General features: G+C 40.9%; 1 protein-coding gene across 6 annotated transcripts in view; it reads left to right on the forward strand.

Annotated features, from left to right (window-relative positions):
• The first annotated feature begins 681 nt into the window (after positions 1 to 681).
• WDR26 (WD repeat domain 26) overlaps positions 682 to 15,458 on the forward strand; it is a 49,095-nt gene continuing 34,318 nt past the window's right edge. For 3 of the 6 annotated variants that reach the window (XM_054659339.2, XM_063809795.1, XM_063809771.1), the window contains exons 1-4: positions 682 to 1,486; positions 3,389 to 3,488; positions 3,589 to 3,645; positions 10,508 to 10,644. In XM_054659339.2, coding sequence (XP_054515314.1) covers positions 1,065 to 1,486; positions 3,389 to 3,488; positions 3,589 to 3,645; positions 10,508 to 10,644 — 716 coding nt within the window. In that variant the 5' untranslated portion in view covers positions 682 to 1,064. Of the gene's footprint in view, positions 1,487 to 3,388; positions 3,489 to 3,588; positions 3,694 to 10,507; positions 10,645 to 15,458 lie in introns of all 6 variants that reach the window. The other 3 variants (XM_054659338.2, XM_063809787.1, XM_054659340.2) reach the window with 3 other exon arrangements.

Consider the following 15,458-nt stretch of genomic DNA (forward strand, 5'->3'; position numbering starts at 1 on the left):
GTGCAGTCCCTCCGCGCACCTTACATGCCCATGCCACACTGGTGGACTCAAGCACGCACGCCAACTCTGCCATCCCATGCACGCCCGGCTTCGGAGGGCGGCTACGAACTTACTGCTCGTCGAGCCAGCCGAGCCAGGGCGCAAGGGGAAAGGCCCGAGCGGAGCCGGGGATAGGATCGGATAGGAGTCGGGGTCGTGGTTGGGGTCGGGGCGGACCCCGCCGGCCCGCTGGCCTCCCTCCCCTGACCCCCGGGACAGCCCCCGACGCACGTGCTGGGTGACAGGCCCCCTATAGGTTCCATACCTGCCACCGGAAGTGAGTGAGGAGGGCAGTATAGGCATTTCCTGTGACGCGAGCGCCTGGACTCCATTAGGCAGCAGCTGGGGGAAGAATCAACACACCAGGGAGCAGAGCGGAGCGGATCCGAGGACAGAGGCGGCAGCTGCCTCCGCTGCCGCCCGCCGCCGCCGCCGCCGCCGCAGCCACTGCCGGGGCTCAGCCCAGCGGCGGGCCCCGCGCCCCCGCAGCCGCCCCGCGGCGCCCCCCGGCGCGACCCCCGGGCCGCGCACCCCGAGCTGCCTCCGGGAGGGGGGGGGGAAAGGGCCCGGATCCTCCTTCTCCCCCTCCTCCTCCTCCCCCTCCTCTCACCCTCACCCTCCTACCCTGACCCCCTCCCCGCCTCCCCGGCCCCCCTCACCCCGACCCTCTCCCCGGCCCCCGCCTCCCCTCCCCCGCCTCGCCCCACCGGCTTCCCACCACGGCCTCTCTCGGCGAGGAAACTCTGGCCTCCGCTTCCTCCTCCTCCGACTCGGACACCGGCGGAGCCTCCCCGCCCCCGCGGAAGAAACCCCGAGCCTCGGCGGCGGAGGGAGTAGGAGAGCCCGGGGCTTCGGCAGGCAGAGCAGGCCTCTCCCCTCCGTCCTCGTCGTCCTCGTCCTCCTCCTCCTCCTCCTCCTCCTCCTCCGTGGTGGTAGTGGTGGGACTTCCCCCGGCTGCTGCCCCTCCCGCCGCCGCTGCTGTCCCCCACCGAAGTAGCGGCCACAGCCTGGTCAGCGGCAGCATCATGCAGGCCAATGGGGCAGGAGGAGGAGGAGGAGGTGGCGGCGGCGGCGGTGGAGGAGGAGGGGGCGGCGGGGGCCAGGGACAGACCCCGGAACTCGCCTGCTTGTCGGCCCAGAACGGGGAGTCGTCCCCCTCGTCGTCGTCGTCCGCGGGGGACCTGGCCCACGCCAATGGGCTCCTGCCTTCCGCCCCCTCCGCCGCCAGCAACAATAGCAACAGCCTGAATGTCAATAACGGGGTTCCCGGCGGGGCGGCCGCCGCATCCTCAGCCACCGTCGCAGCTGCCTCCGCCACCACCGCCGCCTCCTCTTCCTTGGCCACCCCAGAACTGGGCAGCAGCCTCAAGAAGAAGAAGCGGCTCTCCCAGTCAGATGAGGATGTCATTAGGCTAATAGGACAGCACTTGAATGGCTTAGGGCTCAAGTAAGTATCCCTTACCGGCAGCTGGTGATGGACAGACCGAGGGACGGAGGCGCCAGGGGGGTAGGGGAAGGGGCGGAGGGGGGAGGGGGGCTTGAAAGAGCTCGGTCAAAGAGAATGAGTGCTGGGCACGCAGGACCCAGTACACAGGAGGACGCGGCTCAGGGCGACCGGGGAGGAGGAGCGGACCTGAAAGGAAATAGGGGAAAATCAGTCAGTCTGACAAATTGTGAGACGAGACAGGCGTTGAGGGGTTAGGAAGGGTTAGGAGAAACCCAAAGAATGACTTCTCCCCACGCACCTTCAGAGCTTAATTGTCTGTCAATAAAGACAGATGCGGGAGTGTGTTTCTGTATGTGTTGGGGGAGGGGTGGATTAGAGCTGGTGGAAATAATGAACCTTGGAGGATTTGTTTTTCAAGTGTATCTTGGAGGCATCTTTGTGGGACACCTCCCCACCCCCAACCGTGGCAGACAACAACCCAAGCAAACTACCAATCAGGAAAGACAATCACCTACAAGTGTTTATGGGAACGGAGGGGCTGGGATCATTTGGAAAGAGGTTGTTGAATAAATCTGATGGGAATAATGAAGATACAATGTTGATGTCGTTTAAAGGCCCTTGTGTGTGTGTACAAGAGGCCTAACCCTAACTAGTCTGAAATCTCAGTTTAATACCAAGAAGATGATCGCCTCTGAAAAGGGGACATCTGATCTGGTGAACCATTTGTTTTCAAATACAATTTAGGTGGCCTTGTATACCTAACATAGGGTGAAGGTAGACAGCGACCTTGGACAAAAACCACCGTTTTGTATACACACAAAGAAAAACTAAGGGGGTGGAAGGTAGGATTGGTGGGAGTGCCTGATGAAGGAGGTGCAAGAGACAGAGTCAGAATGAAATGAAGGGGGGAGGACGTGCAGCAGCAGTCAGTTTCCTACATTCAGAGTGTAGATTAAGCTCTCAGGCTAGCCGATGTGTACTTCTGCATTTATGGATTTCTTGGGGAGTGGGGAGGAGAACAGAACTTTTTAAAAGTGGCACAAGTATTTCGGTTTTCAGGCAGATCATTGCACTGTTTAGCTAAAAATTAAGTTTTAAAGCTGAATAAGAAAGCATTGAAACATAAGCACAAAAAATAGACTGATAAATGAAGGTTCTTAGATACCAGAATACATGAGGGAAGAAAATACAGTTGATGAATCTTTTAAGTGCTCAAAGACAAATATGTGGTAGGAAGAATTCACTTTATTCCCTAGGGAAAAGGATTAGTATGAAAACAGATTTTGTAAATGCTAACAGAACATATTACTGAGACAAGAAGCAAGCTGACAGCAGCAGGAGGAAATAACTCGTGACTGTTTGGAACCTACACCATAGTAAATTTGCTATTTTTAGTATAGAGAGAAAGGGAATGATTTTTGATGCTGGATTTATTTTAATTTTAAAGATTGACCTAGTAGAATTTCTATGCAATATAAACCTGGATATATAAGCTCTTAACTGATACGGGTCATCTCTGTTAACCTTGTGTGAAGCTAATAATTTTTATCTTTCAAAATGTAATGTAGTATGTTGATTCTGGTTTTTCATTTATTTGACTAGTTGGTTACAGCACATTTTTAGAAATTTTATACTTTATGCATTAAATTGAGGCATTAAATGGCAAACTAGGAAGAACTTACATTGATTCTGGTTTCAAGAAAGGTTTTTAACTTGACTAGGAAAAAATGTAGGTGTCAGTTTTAAATAAAGTTTGTTTAACCAGGCACATGAAAGCTATTTTTTTCTTCATCATGAGGCTAGCTTAAAAACTTTGCATCTGTTTTCATGGACATTAGTTTATTTGAAGGATTAAAACCCTAAAATTGGTCAGGTCTGTTTTACACTGTATCTTTCCTGCAGCCAGACTGTTGATCTCCTCATGCAAGAGTCAGGATGTCGTTTAGAACATCCTTCTGCTACCAAATTCCGAAATCATGTCATGGAAGGAGACTGGGATAAGGTAAAGTAGGGCATATAGAGCTGTGTGACTGCTGCTAAAATTACAGATTTGATGTGCATTTTGTGACATTTCTGTTTTTCTTTTATACCAATTTTTACAGGCAGAAAATGACCTGAATGAACTAAAGCCTTTAGTGCATTCTCCTCATGCTATTGTGGTAAGAGGCGCACTTGAAATCTCTCAAACGTTGTTGGGAATAATTGTGGTAAATACACTTTTGTTCTTAGTTTCACATTTATGCTTATTTTAATAGGTTATTGATAACTCTAGGCTTCTGCCTCTTATAAAAAAATAAGGCCTAAAAGTAGTTAAATTTCATATAATTTGTAAACTAGGATGAGTATAATGTTTTAAAGTATGAGTTTTATATCTTTAAAATCATACTTAGTAAATGTGTCGTTTGAACTTTATAAATTAAGCTCTACAAAAAATATATTGAAAGCTCTTCATGCTTTCAGTGCTACTAATAGAGGTTTTATATTTATAGAGTTAAAGATAAATTATACTTTTATTATGTTACTTAAAATACTGAATGTGCTGGTTAAAGAGAAAATGTGTTTGGGTGTGTGTATATCCATACAGCCTTAAGAAGCTGATACATTATCTTTTTTTTAATCTTTGGGAATTACAGTTAATTCAAGCCAACTCCATTGGTGTGCTGGCCATTTTCCATTCTTGCATTCCAGTTGTGTGAATTGACAGTGTCAAAGTTTGTATAATAACGTATCACTCTGGTGGAGGGTTTGTGTGCAGATTTGACCATTTGGCCCTGCTTACTGGCCTTATTTCCCTGACAAGATCAATTTAGTAGTTTAACCTGTTAGCCGCTTTCATAAATCTTAATGAATCTTTTAGACTTATGGGCTTTAATTCTTCAGTAGATGGTGGTGAGGGAGAGAGGAAATAAGTTTTTTCTAAATGCTGGAGTTTGGAAACCATGAAGAATCAGCTGCTAGCTGCTGGCTTTTTAACTTCTAGCTGATTCATTTGTTGTCAAAAGCAGTTTCCTGTCTGGGGGTGGGGAGAGAAAGAAGGCAAATAGGAAGTGAAGTAGGGAAACCAGCTGTTTGTTAAATATTAGTAAATGACTATTACATTTTGATTTTTTTAAAATTGAGTCAAACATTAATCTTTTCTGCCTTTTTCTATAAAAATAAGGCCTTGTGTTTTTTTCTTTTGAAATCTTATTACAAAAGAGTTTTCAAACTCAGTATAATTCTACACAATAATATAATCCTAGAGAAATGGGCTTCAGGTGAATTAAAGGTGCAAACAAGCAAGAACAAATGCAAATTCATTTAAATTGATGATGTAGTGTATTATTTTTATTCTTTCATTAAATACTTAAAATATTAAAAATTTTAAACTACTGTTGACTAAGATGATTGGTAATAAGTTAACTTATAAAATAATTCTGTAGTAAAATTGAAAAATAAAAACAGAAGTTAAAATAGTTAAACATCTATATTCAAAGGGATTGGAAATTTTTCGTTAACTAAAGTTTCCTCAGTTGGTGTGTTTGGGGTTTAAAAAAAAAATACCCAAGTACATTTTATTGAGCAGTTCTGCATAAATTTTTGCTTCTGACTGAATGAGCTAAAATAAAAACAGTTAGATGGCCAAAAGAAGAATTAAGGTTGCTTTCCCATTGGGCAAGTTAGCACTACTTGTGTGTTGACAATAAAGAACTTGCCTGTGGACTGGTTTAAAATGTGTGTGATTTCTTGGAGGTTGTTTAAGCTTCGCCCAAATTATATCTGTAATTTAGTAGTAAAAAATTTAATAGGCTTACTTCCTATTTTTTTCTTATTTGTTTATAGTAATTTGAGAGTTCTGTATTGGATTTCGATTATGACTATCTCATTAGAAACCTTCATTAGAGGCAGCATGTAAACTGAAGAAAGGTAGTTATAGATAATAAGGAGGAATCCTTTCTTTTTACAGCCTGTTCAGTCTGTAGAACATTCTAGGATCTAATAAAAGATGAAGATTAAATCTCTGGCTGAGCCTCATGCCATCAAACTGTTTAGGTATTTATAAAAAGAAAAGGGTTCCAACTTTTATCTCACTTTAAGCATTGATGAATCAATTGCTTTTAAAGATTAGTTTCAGCATTTTTTGAAGTTGCTCTTCACCTCTCTAATTGTGTGTAAATTTACTTTTCTCATTCATCCCATCTCCAGAAGAAGAGAATCTAATATAAGCTTAAATTTGTAATAATTATCTTAGAAGACAACTATTAGGGTTTCTTTAAACGTAATTATTTTAATTGTATACCCAGACACATTTGATGGCTTAGTCTAGACTAAAATTGTACTTTATTTTTTAAGCCTGAATGTTTTCATTGACCCAATCCACTCTCTCTACAGCCTACTCCCTTTGTTTTTTTTTGTTTGTTTGTTTGTTTTGTTTTGTTTTTTTGAGATGGAGTCTCGCTCTGTCGCCCAGGCGGGAGTGCAGTGGCGCGATCTCGGCTCACTGCAACCTTGCCTCCCAGGTTCAAGCGATTCCACTGCCTCAGCCTCCGAAGTAGCTGGGACTACAGGCACATGCCACCATGCCCGGCTAATTTTTGTATTTTTAGTGCAGATGGGGTTTCACCATATTGGCCAAGCTGGTCCCGAACTCCTGACCTTGTGATCCGCCCGCCTCAGCCTTCCAAAGTGCTGGGATTACAGGTGTGAACCACTGCACCAGCTGTTTAAATGGTTTCCGATTAAATGGTACTAGGAATGGCAGAAGTTGCTTTCATGAATCAGCATTTTTTTTTTTTTGAGATGGAGTTTCTCTTATTGCCCAGACTGGTGTGCAATGGCGCAATCTTGGTTCACTGCGACCTCTGCCTCTGGGGTTCAAGAGATTCTCCTGCCTCAGCCTCCCAAGTAGTTGGAATTACAGGTGTCCATCACCAAGCCTGGCTAATTTTTTTTTTTTGTATTTTTAGTAGAGTTGGGGTTTCACCATGTTGGTCAGGCTGGTCTCGAACTCCTGACCTCAGGTGATCCACCCGCCTCAGCCTCGCAGAGTGCTGGGATTATAGGCGTGAGCCACCGTGCCAGGCCAAATCAGCATTTTTTAGTTTGGGTTCAAATATACTTCGCCATTTTTGGGCAATTTGGATGGGTATACGAGACCAATAATAGAAAACTTTTTTTATGTCTAGAAATATTTGGTTATTTTTTAATATAATGGAAATATGCTTAACAAAAATTGGCATCTATAATTAACTAGTATATTTTAAAGTCAAATAGGAGTTCTGAGCGCCAAGTTTAGATATAATTTATTTCCCCTTTTCTCTGAGAAATCATGATTTAATTGATAAGATTTGGTTATGACCTTACTCCAGAGTTAGAACCACTACTGAATTACCTAGGAGGCCGCCCTTGAGAACCAAACTTTCTAAGTATCGTAATTTCTGGGTTTTTCTTTCATGTTGAGTTCAGTTTAATAATATGGGAGCAAAGGAAGGAATAAAGCAATTCAGTATTGGGTGGACTAGGGGAGCAACAGCAGAATTTACAACGTGAAACTATCATTCAAGCTATCCTAGTCACTTAACAATTTCAAATTTATTAGATATTAAAATGGAGAAGGAGATCTTGCTGGGCCCAGAGATGGTCAAAAATCATTAGAGACCAGAAATAATCTCTTAAGAGGTCTAGTTGGGAGTTGGGGAAAGACATAAAGGAGAGTTCATTTTCCTAATCTTTTTTTGTCTTTATTTCTTCAAGATTTTTTAAAAAATATAAACATTAGTAGAGCCCTGTCCCCATCTCAGCAAGCTTTAATTTTGTCTGATTTTTACAATGTTTTCAGTAAATATTTAACATTATTTGTTAATTAAAGGGTCTTTGCTTTCTCGAGGTTATATTTACATTTTTGTGCTTTAAATTTTGGGAGGTAAAATACAGTTTTACTCCCCACCCTTATCGTATGTGTCAAATACTTCAACTGATTTTTTGGAGAATAAACATTTTCTTTCAAACAAATCTCTAGCTGTGCTTGGCCAGCAGCATGTTAGTTGCCATGCACAATACCAGGATTTGATATCTGTTTGAGAATATTCTTGGTCTTGATCTGGATAAAATGACTCATAGAGAAATGCTCTTGTGCTACTTTTATAGCATTCCCTGTATGTACAGAAATATGTGTTTATATTGGCTTCTCTCAGAGTTTTAGTCAGCCTTTCTCTGCTCTCCTGCCCCACCTCTGCCCCATAGAAAAAGAGTAACATGTTGTATCAAGATCTTGGTGGGAAAATAAGGGAGAAATAGCGCTTTGGGCACTGTCCCTGCACACATTGGAATGGGGGAGGGGTGGGCATAGGAGCCTAATGATTGATACCAAAAAAATATAAATATTAAGTAAATAAAAAACTTGCCCTGAAATTTTTTTTAAGCCCCTCAATTCCCAATTACTAAGAAAATTTAGTGGAGAAATTACATCTCATGCTCTGGCCAGTTCCATGTGACATTTAAATGAAAAAGTTCTGCAACTGAATAAGATTTTCAAGTTTGAATTTAAAAAATACCACAAAATGGAATGAAACTTTTTTTTTTTTTTTTTTTTTTGAGACAGAGTTTTGCTCTCGTTGCCCAGGCTAGAGTGCAGTGGCACAATCTCGGCTCACTGCAACCTCCGCCTTCCAGTTTCAATCGATTCTCCTGCCTCAGCCTCCGAAGTAGCTGGGATTACAGGCACCCGCCGCCACACCCAGCTAATTTTTTTGTATTTTTTTTTTAGTAGAGACAGGGTTTCACCATGTTTGTCAGGCTGGTCTCGAACTGCTGATCTCGTGATCCACCCGCCTCAGCCTCCCAAAGTGCTGGGATTACAGGTGTGAGCCACCACGCCCGGTGGAATGAAACTTTTAACATTATATTGATAAATGAAAATATATGAGGTCTTCATTTCATAGTTGCATTTTTTTCAGAAGCTAAAATGGTGCGAATTCCAGAATAACTTCAAATATAAAATTCTTTTATTTTTAGATTTTTTTTTTTTTTTTGCATTGTTTAGTTTTTGGTTTCTGTGACCTGATGAATGACAAAGTTTTTTCATTTAACATAGAAAGGTTAACTTCAGGCTGTATGTACAGTAATGTACTTTTCAGAGCATCTTGGTAATTAATGTATTTCTGAAACATTCATTAGTCATTCTAAATTTATATGTAAAATTTGATAAGTGTAATTTTCCCAGAGTTACAGGAGTGTCTCAGTTTGAATTTTTTTCTGTTCCTTAGCCATATATTTAAGATGAGATTTGTATCAAGCAAAAGCAATGTATCTTATAAATTTAAATACATGCCTAACTTATATGAGAGGGTTTATTATTGCTTACTTTCTCTAGAAACCACTTTTATAAGCTTACAGTTTATATCTCTCTTCTAAATACTCCTTGATAGAAAATCTTGTAGAGCAGTTTATTATACTGTTAATTCTGCAAATAAATGGTAATTTCTCCACAGCATTTCGTGACAGCAGTGTATTTTTTTATGGTTTTAAAGTAAGCATTTTGGGCCGGGTGCGGTGTCTCATGCCTGTAATCCCAGCACTTTGGGAGGCCAAGGTGGGCAGATCACTTGAGGTCAGGAGTTCAAGACCAGCCTGGCCAACATGGCAAAACCCTGTCTCTACTAAAAATACAAAAATTAGCTGGGTGTGGTGGCGGGTGCCTGTAATCCCAGCTACTTAGGAGGCTGAGGCAGGAGAATCGCGTGAACCCAGGAGGCAGAGGTTGTAGTAAGCCAAGATCACGCCACTGCACTCTAGCCTGGGCCACAGTGAGACTCTGTCTCAAAAAAAAAAAAAGAAGAAAAGCATCTTACGAAGAAGAAAACTTGTACTTTAAGTTTTAATTTTAAGTGGACTTGAGATCTTTACCGCTGTATTCCTTGGAGTCTCTAAATATGACTAACATTTCCTACCTACTGACGTCTCTGTTTACATCAATTGGCTTGCTCAAGCTCCACAAGTAGCAACTATGATGAAAAGGTCCCTCCAAGCTGTGGTCCTTAATTAGGTTTAAGGTTTAAAAGAAGTTTCAAAATGATATTTATAAACATCCCTTTTCTCTTGTAAAAAACTGCTAAGATTGTGACCACATGGTTTCAAGTTAAAAGTAAAATAAGTAGCATTTAAAAGTATTAAAGTCAAAAACACAGTTCAGGAAAAAACTAAATGTGAAAGTGTCTCACAGCTGGAAAGTGGTTTATTGGTTTAGGGGAGAAAAGAGCGAATAATAATTTCCTGTGCTTCACTTCTAAATGCATCAGTGATCAGATTGTCAGAAATACACAAGTACAAATATTGAATCTTTTTAAAAACCTTTAAGTTCAGCCATCTAACGTAGACATCCCTTAATAGCCGCCTAGAAGAGAGTGAGTGCATCAAGCTTATGCTTGTCCACGTTAGTTGTAGGAAATTCAATACTTTGCACACCAACTTGTAGTACATTTGTTGGACAGCTCTTAACTTTTGATAAGCCAAAATATACTTTTCTCCTTCTCCTGAGTGTGTCTAGTTCTGATTTCTGGTCTACTTATTCCCTCTTTCACATTGTGACTTAAATAGTTCATTTGCTATTTTTTTCTCTAATCTTTTCAAAACTTGTTGCATAAAACCCCCCAGTGCCCTAGTTATAAAGTCATACTTTTTAAAAAGCAAATTTCAAGTACTTGGAATAGTTCTAAATTTTTATACAAGAACTACAATTGTAGGAGATTGCTTTGAGAGAAGAATTCATTTTTTCCAAGGCTGATGCCTCAGTCACTAATGATCTAGTCTGATTTGAGATTATTTGTTCAAAGCAGAGTTTTAGTAAGATGTGGAATTGAGCAAAGTCACATTTAATCTACTGTGGCTCTACTAAACTAAAATATTTTGAGTCATCTTGAAGCTTTATAAAAAGTTATTTCAAAGGGCATAGTAGAATGGTTTCTACTGTTCTGTTTAGGCACAAACATTTTCTGAAACTTCCATCAACTTTTTTCCCCTGACTGCTGCTTTCTGTCATGTCAGAGGATGAAGTTTTTGCTGCTGCAGCAGAAGTACCTAGAATACCTGGAGGATGGCAAGGTCCTGGAGGCACTTCAAGTTCTACGCTGTGAATTGACGCCGCTGAAATACAATACAGAGCGCATTCATGTTCTTAGTGGGTAAGGAAACTGAGTTCTTGAACTCAGGTTAACGGAGGGCCAAAGTTATATTTCTTTAACATTTTTCCAAAATATAAAATCTTGATTATTGCTAAATTCTTAGATATTTGTCTAGGTAAACTCACTCCTGTGTGGATCAACTATTTTGGTCATTCTAGGAAACTGTTCAGATTAGGATAGAGATATATTTAAGTGGGTGAAAGGGAGAAGAAAATATGTATTGCCTGTGAAATGCTATTTTAGAATGTTCTATGAAAACCCTATTACATTCCAAGGACAGCTTTTGTAGTTAAAAACAAAATAAAAATCATATGATATGGATCACAGTAAACAATGACATTTCCAGTATTGGTGCACACTAACTTTTTTAAGTGAATACTTGTCATGTGCCAGGCCCTTGCTAAGCTTTTCACATAAACAGCCTCATTTAATCCTCACATCAACATCAGTCCTTTTTTGGGGGGTGAAGGGTAGAGACAGGGTCTTACTGTGTTGTCCAGTGTGATCTCAAACTCCTGTGATCTTCCCAGAGTGCAGGGATTACAGGCATGAGTCACTGTACCTCGCCACATTAATCCTTAAAATGTTAGAGTACCCAAAGGTTTGATCCTGGGCCTCTTTATTCTCTATCTACATACTCTTTTTAGGTAATCTCATTCTATACCCTGCCTTCACATACTATCTGTATACCAGTGGCTCTTAAATTTAGCTTCTCATCTGAACTCCCAATATGTATATCTACTGGCATACCTGACATTCTCCACTTGGATGTTTAATAGATGTCTCAGTTGTATGAGGCTGGTGTGCAGTGGCACAATCATAGATCACTGCCACCTCTAGTTTCTGGGCTCAAGCCATCCTCCTGCCTCACCCTCCTAAGTAGGTAGGATTTCAGGCATGTACCACCACATGTGGCTAATTTTTTCATTTTTTGTAGAGACAGGTCTCGCTATGTTGCCCAGGCTGGCCTTGAACTCCTCCTAACCTTAAGCAATCCACTTGCTTCGGCCTCCCAAGGTGCTGGGTTAATAGGCATGAGCCACTGCACCCAGCCTCAAAACAAAATTCTGGATTCACCCCTTCATGATAAATACACTCAACAAACTAGGAATAGAAAGGAACTTCCTTGACCGAATAAAGGGCATTAATGAAAACTCACAGGGCTGGCAGTGAAAGACTGAAACCTCTCTTCTTGTGATCAAGAATAGGACAATAATGTCTACTCTTGCTACGTCTGTTCAACATTGTATTGGAGGTTCTAGCCGAGGAAATTAGGCAAGAAAAACGAATAAAAGATTGAAAAGGAAAAACTATCTCTGTTCAAAGATGTCATGATTTTATATAAAGAAAATTTAAGGAATCCACTAAACTCTTAGAACTAATAGGCAAGTTCAGCAAGGTTGTAGGATACAAGGTCAATACACAAGAATAATGGTATTTCTATAATCTAGCAATGAATAATTCAGAAAATGGAATTAAGAAAACAGTTTTATTTACACTAGTATAAAAAAGAATAATTTAGGAATAAATTTAACCTCTACAGACCTGTGCCACTTCCAGTATATCGCAAGATCTTCAACCCAGTTGCTTAAGGGAAGAACTTAAGCCTCATATTGCTTTTTCTTTGTCTTTTAACTTTGACATGTATGGCCTAATTCTAAAAAATCTAAAATTTTCATTTCTCTGAATCTCCACAGTTTCTAGCCTAGTTAAGCCATGGACATCTCTCCTAGAATATTATAGTAGCTTCCCACCTAGTTACATTGTCTTCACTCTTAATTTCTTTCTTTTTTTTTTTTTTTTGAGACAGAGTTTCACTATTGTCACCCAGGCTGGGGTGCAATGGTGCAATCTCAGCTCACTGCAGCCTTCGCCTCCCGGGTTCAAGTGATGTTTCAGCCTTGCCTCCTGAGTAGCTGGGATTATAGGCATGCGCCACCACACCCGGCTAATTTTGTATTTTTAGTAGAGATGGGGGTCTCACCACATTGGCCAGGCTGGTCTCGAACTTCTGACCTCAGGTGATCCACCTGCCTCAGCCTTCCAAAGTGCTGGGATTATAGGCGTGAGCCACTGTACCAGGCTTCACTCTTAATTTCTTAACAATGCATATTTCACACAGCAGCCAGACAAGTAAGCAAAACCATAAATGAAGTCTTTACTCCCTTGCCACTGGCTCTCCAGCAGTCTTAAAACCCAAAATCTCTGTGCAAGGCCACAAAATCCCTGATCCTTTTCTGCCATCTTTTCTTTATTCATTACTCTAGTGACACTCATGCTCTTTCTGTTCCTTAACTTGCCACCCCTTAAGGCATTTGCACTGCTTGTCCCCTCCATCTGAAATGTATGTCCCCCAGTCTTTGCATAGCTGGGTACTCCTTGTTCAGCTCCCAGCCCAAGCATCATCATCTCCCAAGATTACCCACTGGGTATTCTCATGACATCACTCTGTTTTTATGTTTTTTCTTTATAGCATTTTTCACTATATGATATGGCTCCAGCATCGAGAACAAATATGTGACACACGAGTTTGTAAATACAAAATGATGGACAAAAGAATGGGCCCAAGATAAGGGCCCATTCCTTGCAGATAAGGAAACTGAGCCTCAAAGAAGTTAAGTAGCCAGCACAATATAAAGCTAATAATTCAGAAAGCAGGACTCAAAGCCTGGTTTGACTGATTCCAAAGTCATTGGTCTTACCCACTACCACATCTTGAAACAATAAATTCTACAGGTTTTTTTCTCGTTGTTTGAGATGGAGTCTGGCTATGTTGCTTAGACTGGTCTTGAACTCCTGTGCTCAAGCAGTCCTCCCATCTTGGCTTCCCAAAGTGCTAGGTTTACAGGCACAAGCCACCACACCTGGCCTGCTAGATGTTTTGATATGGTAGCTGACAAATTTCTTGTTCCGATTACCTTTTTTTTTGAGACAGAGTCTCTCTCCATTATCCATGCTGCAGTGCAGTGGCGCAATCTCGGCTCACTGCAACCTCCACCTCCTGGGTTCAAGCAATTCCCCTGCCTCAGCCTCCCAAGTAGCTGGGATTACAGGCATGCGCCACCACGCCCAGTTAATTTTTTTTCTGTATTTTTAGTAGAGACGGGGTTTCGCCATGTTGGCCAGGCTAGTCTCGGACTCCTGACCTCAGGTGATCCTCCTGCCTCATCTCCCAAAGTGCTGGGATTACAGGCGTGCTGATTACCTTTTTAATGCGGTATCTGATTTCTTTGTCATCGGAATATCATTCACATGATGATTTTTTTCCTGCTCTTGTGTCAGAACATATAATTAGTCATATGGGTTTTATTCTGAAGCACACCATGAGTTTTTCACCTAAGGAAATGGCCCAAAGGTGGTGAGATGTGGAACTGGGATCAGAACCCAGGGTTTCTCCTTCTCAGTCCAATGTCCTTTTAGTTGTACCATGTGACTTTCTGTAAACAGAAATTCATTTAAAACTTTAAGATTTAATATGTATTTTCACAAGGACATAGAAGCAATTCTAAGTCACTTTTGTAAAATTCTAAAAATGAACATTTTAAAATATAATTATTGATAATAAACTTTGCCCAAGAAAAGTTGTTTTAGAAACAAAATATTCACAATGGCCAACTTCTGGCCGGGCACGGTGGCACACGCCTGTAATCTCAGCACTTTGGGAGGCCGAGGCGGGCGGATCACGAGGTCAGGAGATCGAGACCATCCTGGCTAACATGGTGAAACCCTGTCTCTACTAAAAATACAAAAAAACACAATAGCTAACTTCCTATAGCATATTTTGAGTATAATTACTTACATTATTAAATAAGTTTTTTTGATCAGTTAAAGCACTATTTATGTACTAAAAATCAAGAGGAAAAGTAGTTTTGCTGTTTGGGAAGAGACTATTAAATCATTTAGATTCTAAACGAAATATGCTTTATGCAGTTAAGAAAGGGAGGGAGTGATGATACTCATGTTAACTGAGAGGTATAGCAGGTCATAGACTAAGTACTTAAAATGCTTCATCTTCAAGAATCCTCATTACCCTATTTAATATTCTTTTTACAAGTGAGAGAAACAGATTTGTCTGGCAGAGCATGAGACAGAATAGCAGGAGAGTTACTTGCCAGGTCTAATCTCCATGTTTGAATAATACCTTCACTTCTTTTACTTTCAAAGCCCATTCTTCTGAGAAGAACCAAAACCAGGTCAGGGTCACGCTCCCAGCAGGGGCCCCTCATGTATTCTCCAGAATCTGTGAACTTTAGCATTTATCCCACCTTCTGTACATACAGTGAGCAATAAAACAGTTCCCCAATTTTGTGCTCTGGGATCTCAATATCTTTCACAAGATGACACAAGGATGATTATCCAGTTATACTATTTTTTGAATGATGTTTATTATAAAGTCTTGAAGATATGTTCTTTGAGTTTTATTTTACTATTCAGAAGTAGTTAAGTTAGCCTAGTGGTTAAGAGCAAGTTCTACAGCTGGAATGCCTGAGTTTATATACCTACTTAGCCTCTTAACCCTAGGCCAGTTACTTAAGCTTTCTGTGCCTTGGTTTCCTCATTTATAAAAATAGAATAATAATAGTGCTTACAGGGTTGTTATAAACATTAAAGGAAGTAATATGTGTTGAGTGCTATAACAGAACCTGCACAATAAGAGCCATATATATAATATATAACAATAACATAAGAATGTGTTCTGTTAATAGGTAATATATATTTAGGTATTGTTACTTTACATTTAAGTAATTATATGCAGGTGCCATATTATATTAATGAATTGAGTCCACTGTAGAAATTTCTTGACATGTATTAGT

Source organism: Pan troglodytes, chromosome 1, assembly GCF_028858775.2.
Source record: "Pan troglodytes isolate AG18354 chromosome 1, NHGRI_mPanTro3-v2.0_pri, whole genome shotgun sequence".
In the NCBI taxonomy this organism is placed as follows: domain Eukaryota; kingdom Metazoa; phylum Chordata; class Mammalia; order Primates; family Hominidae; genus Pan; species Pan troglodytes.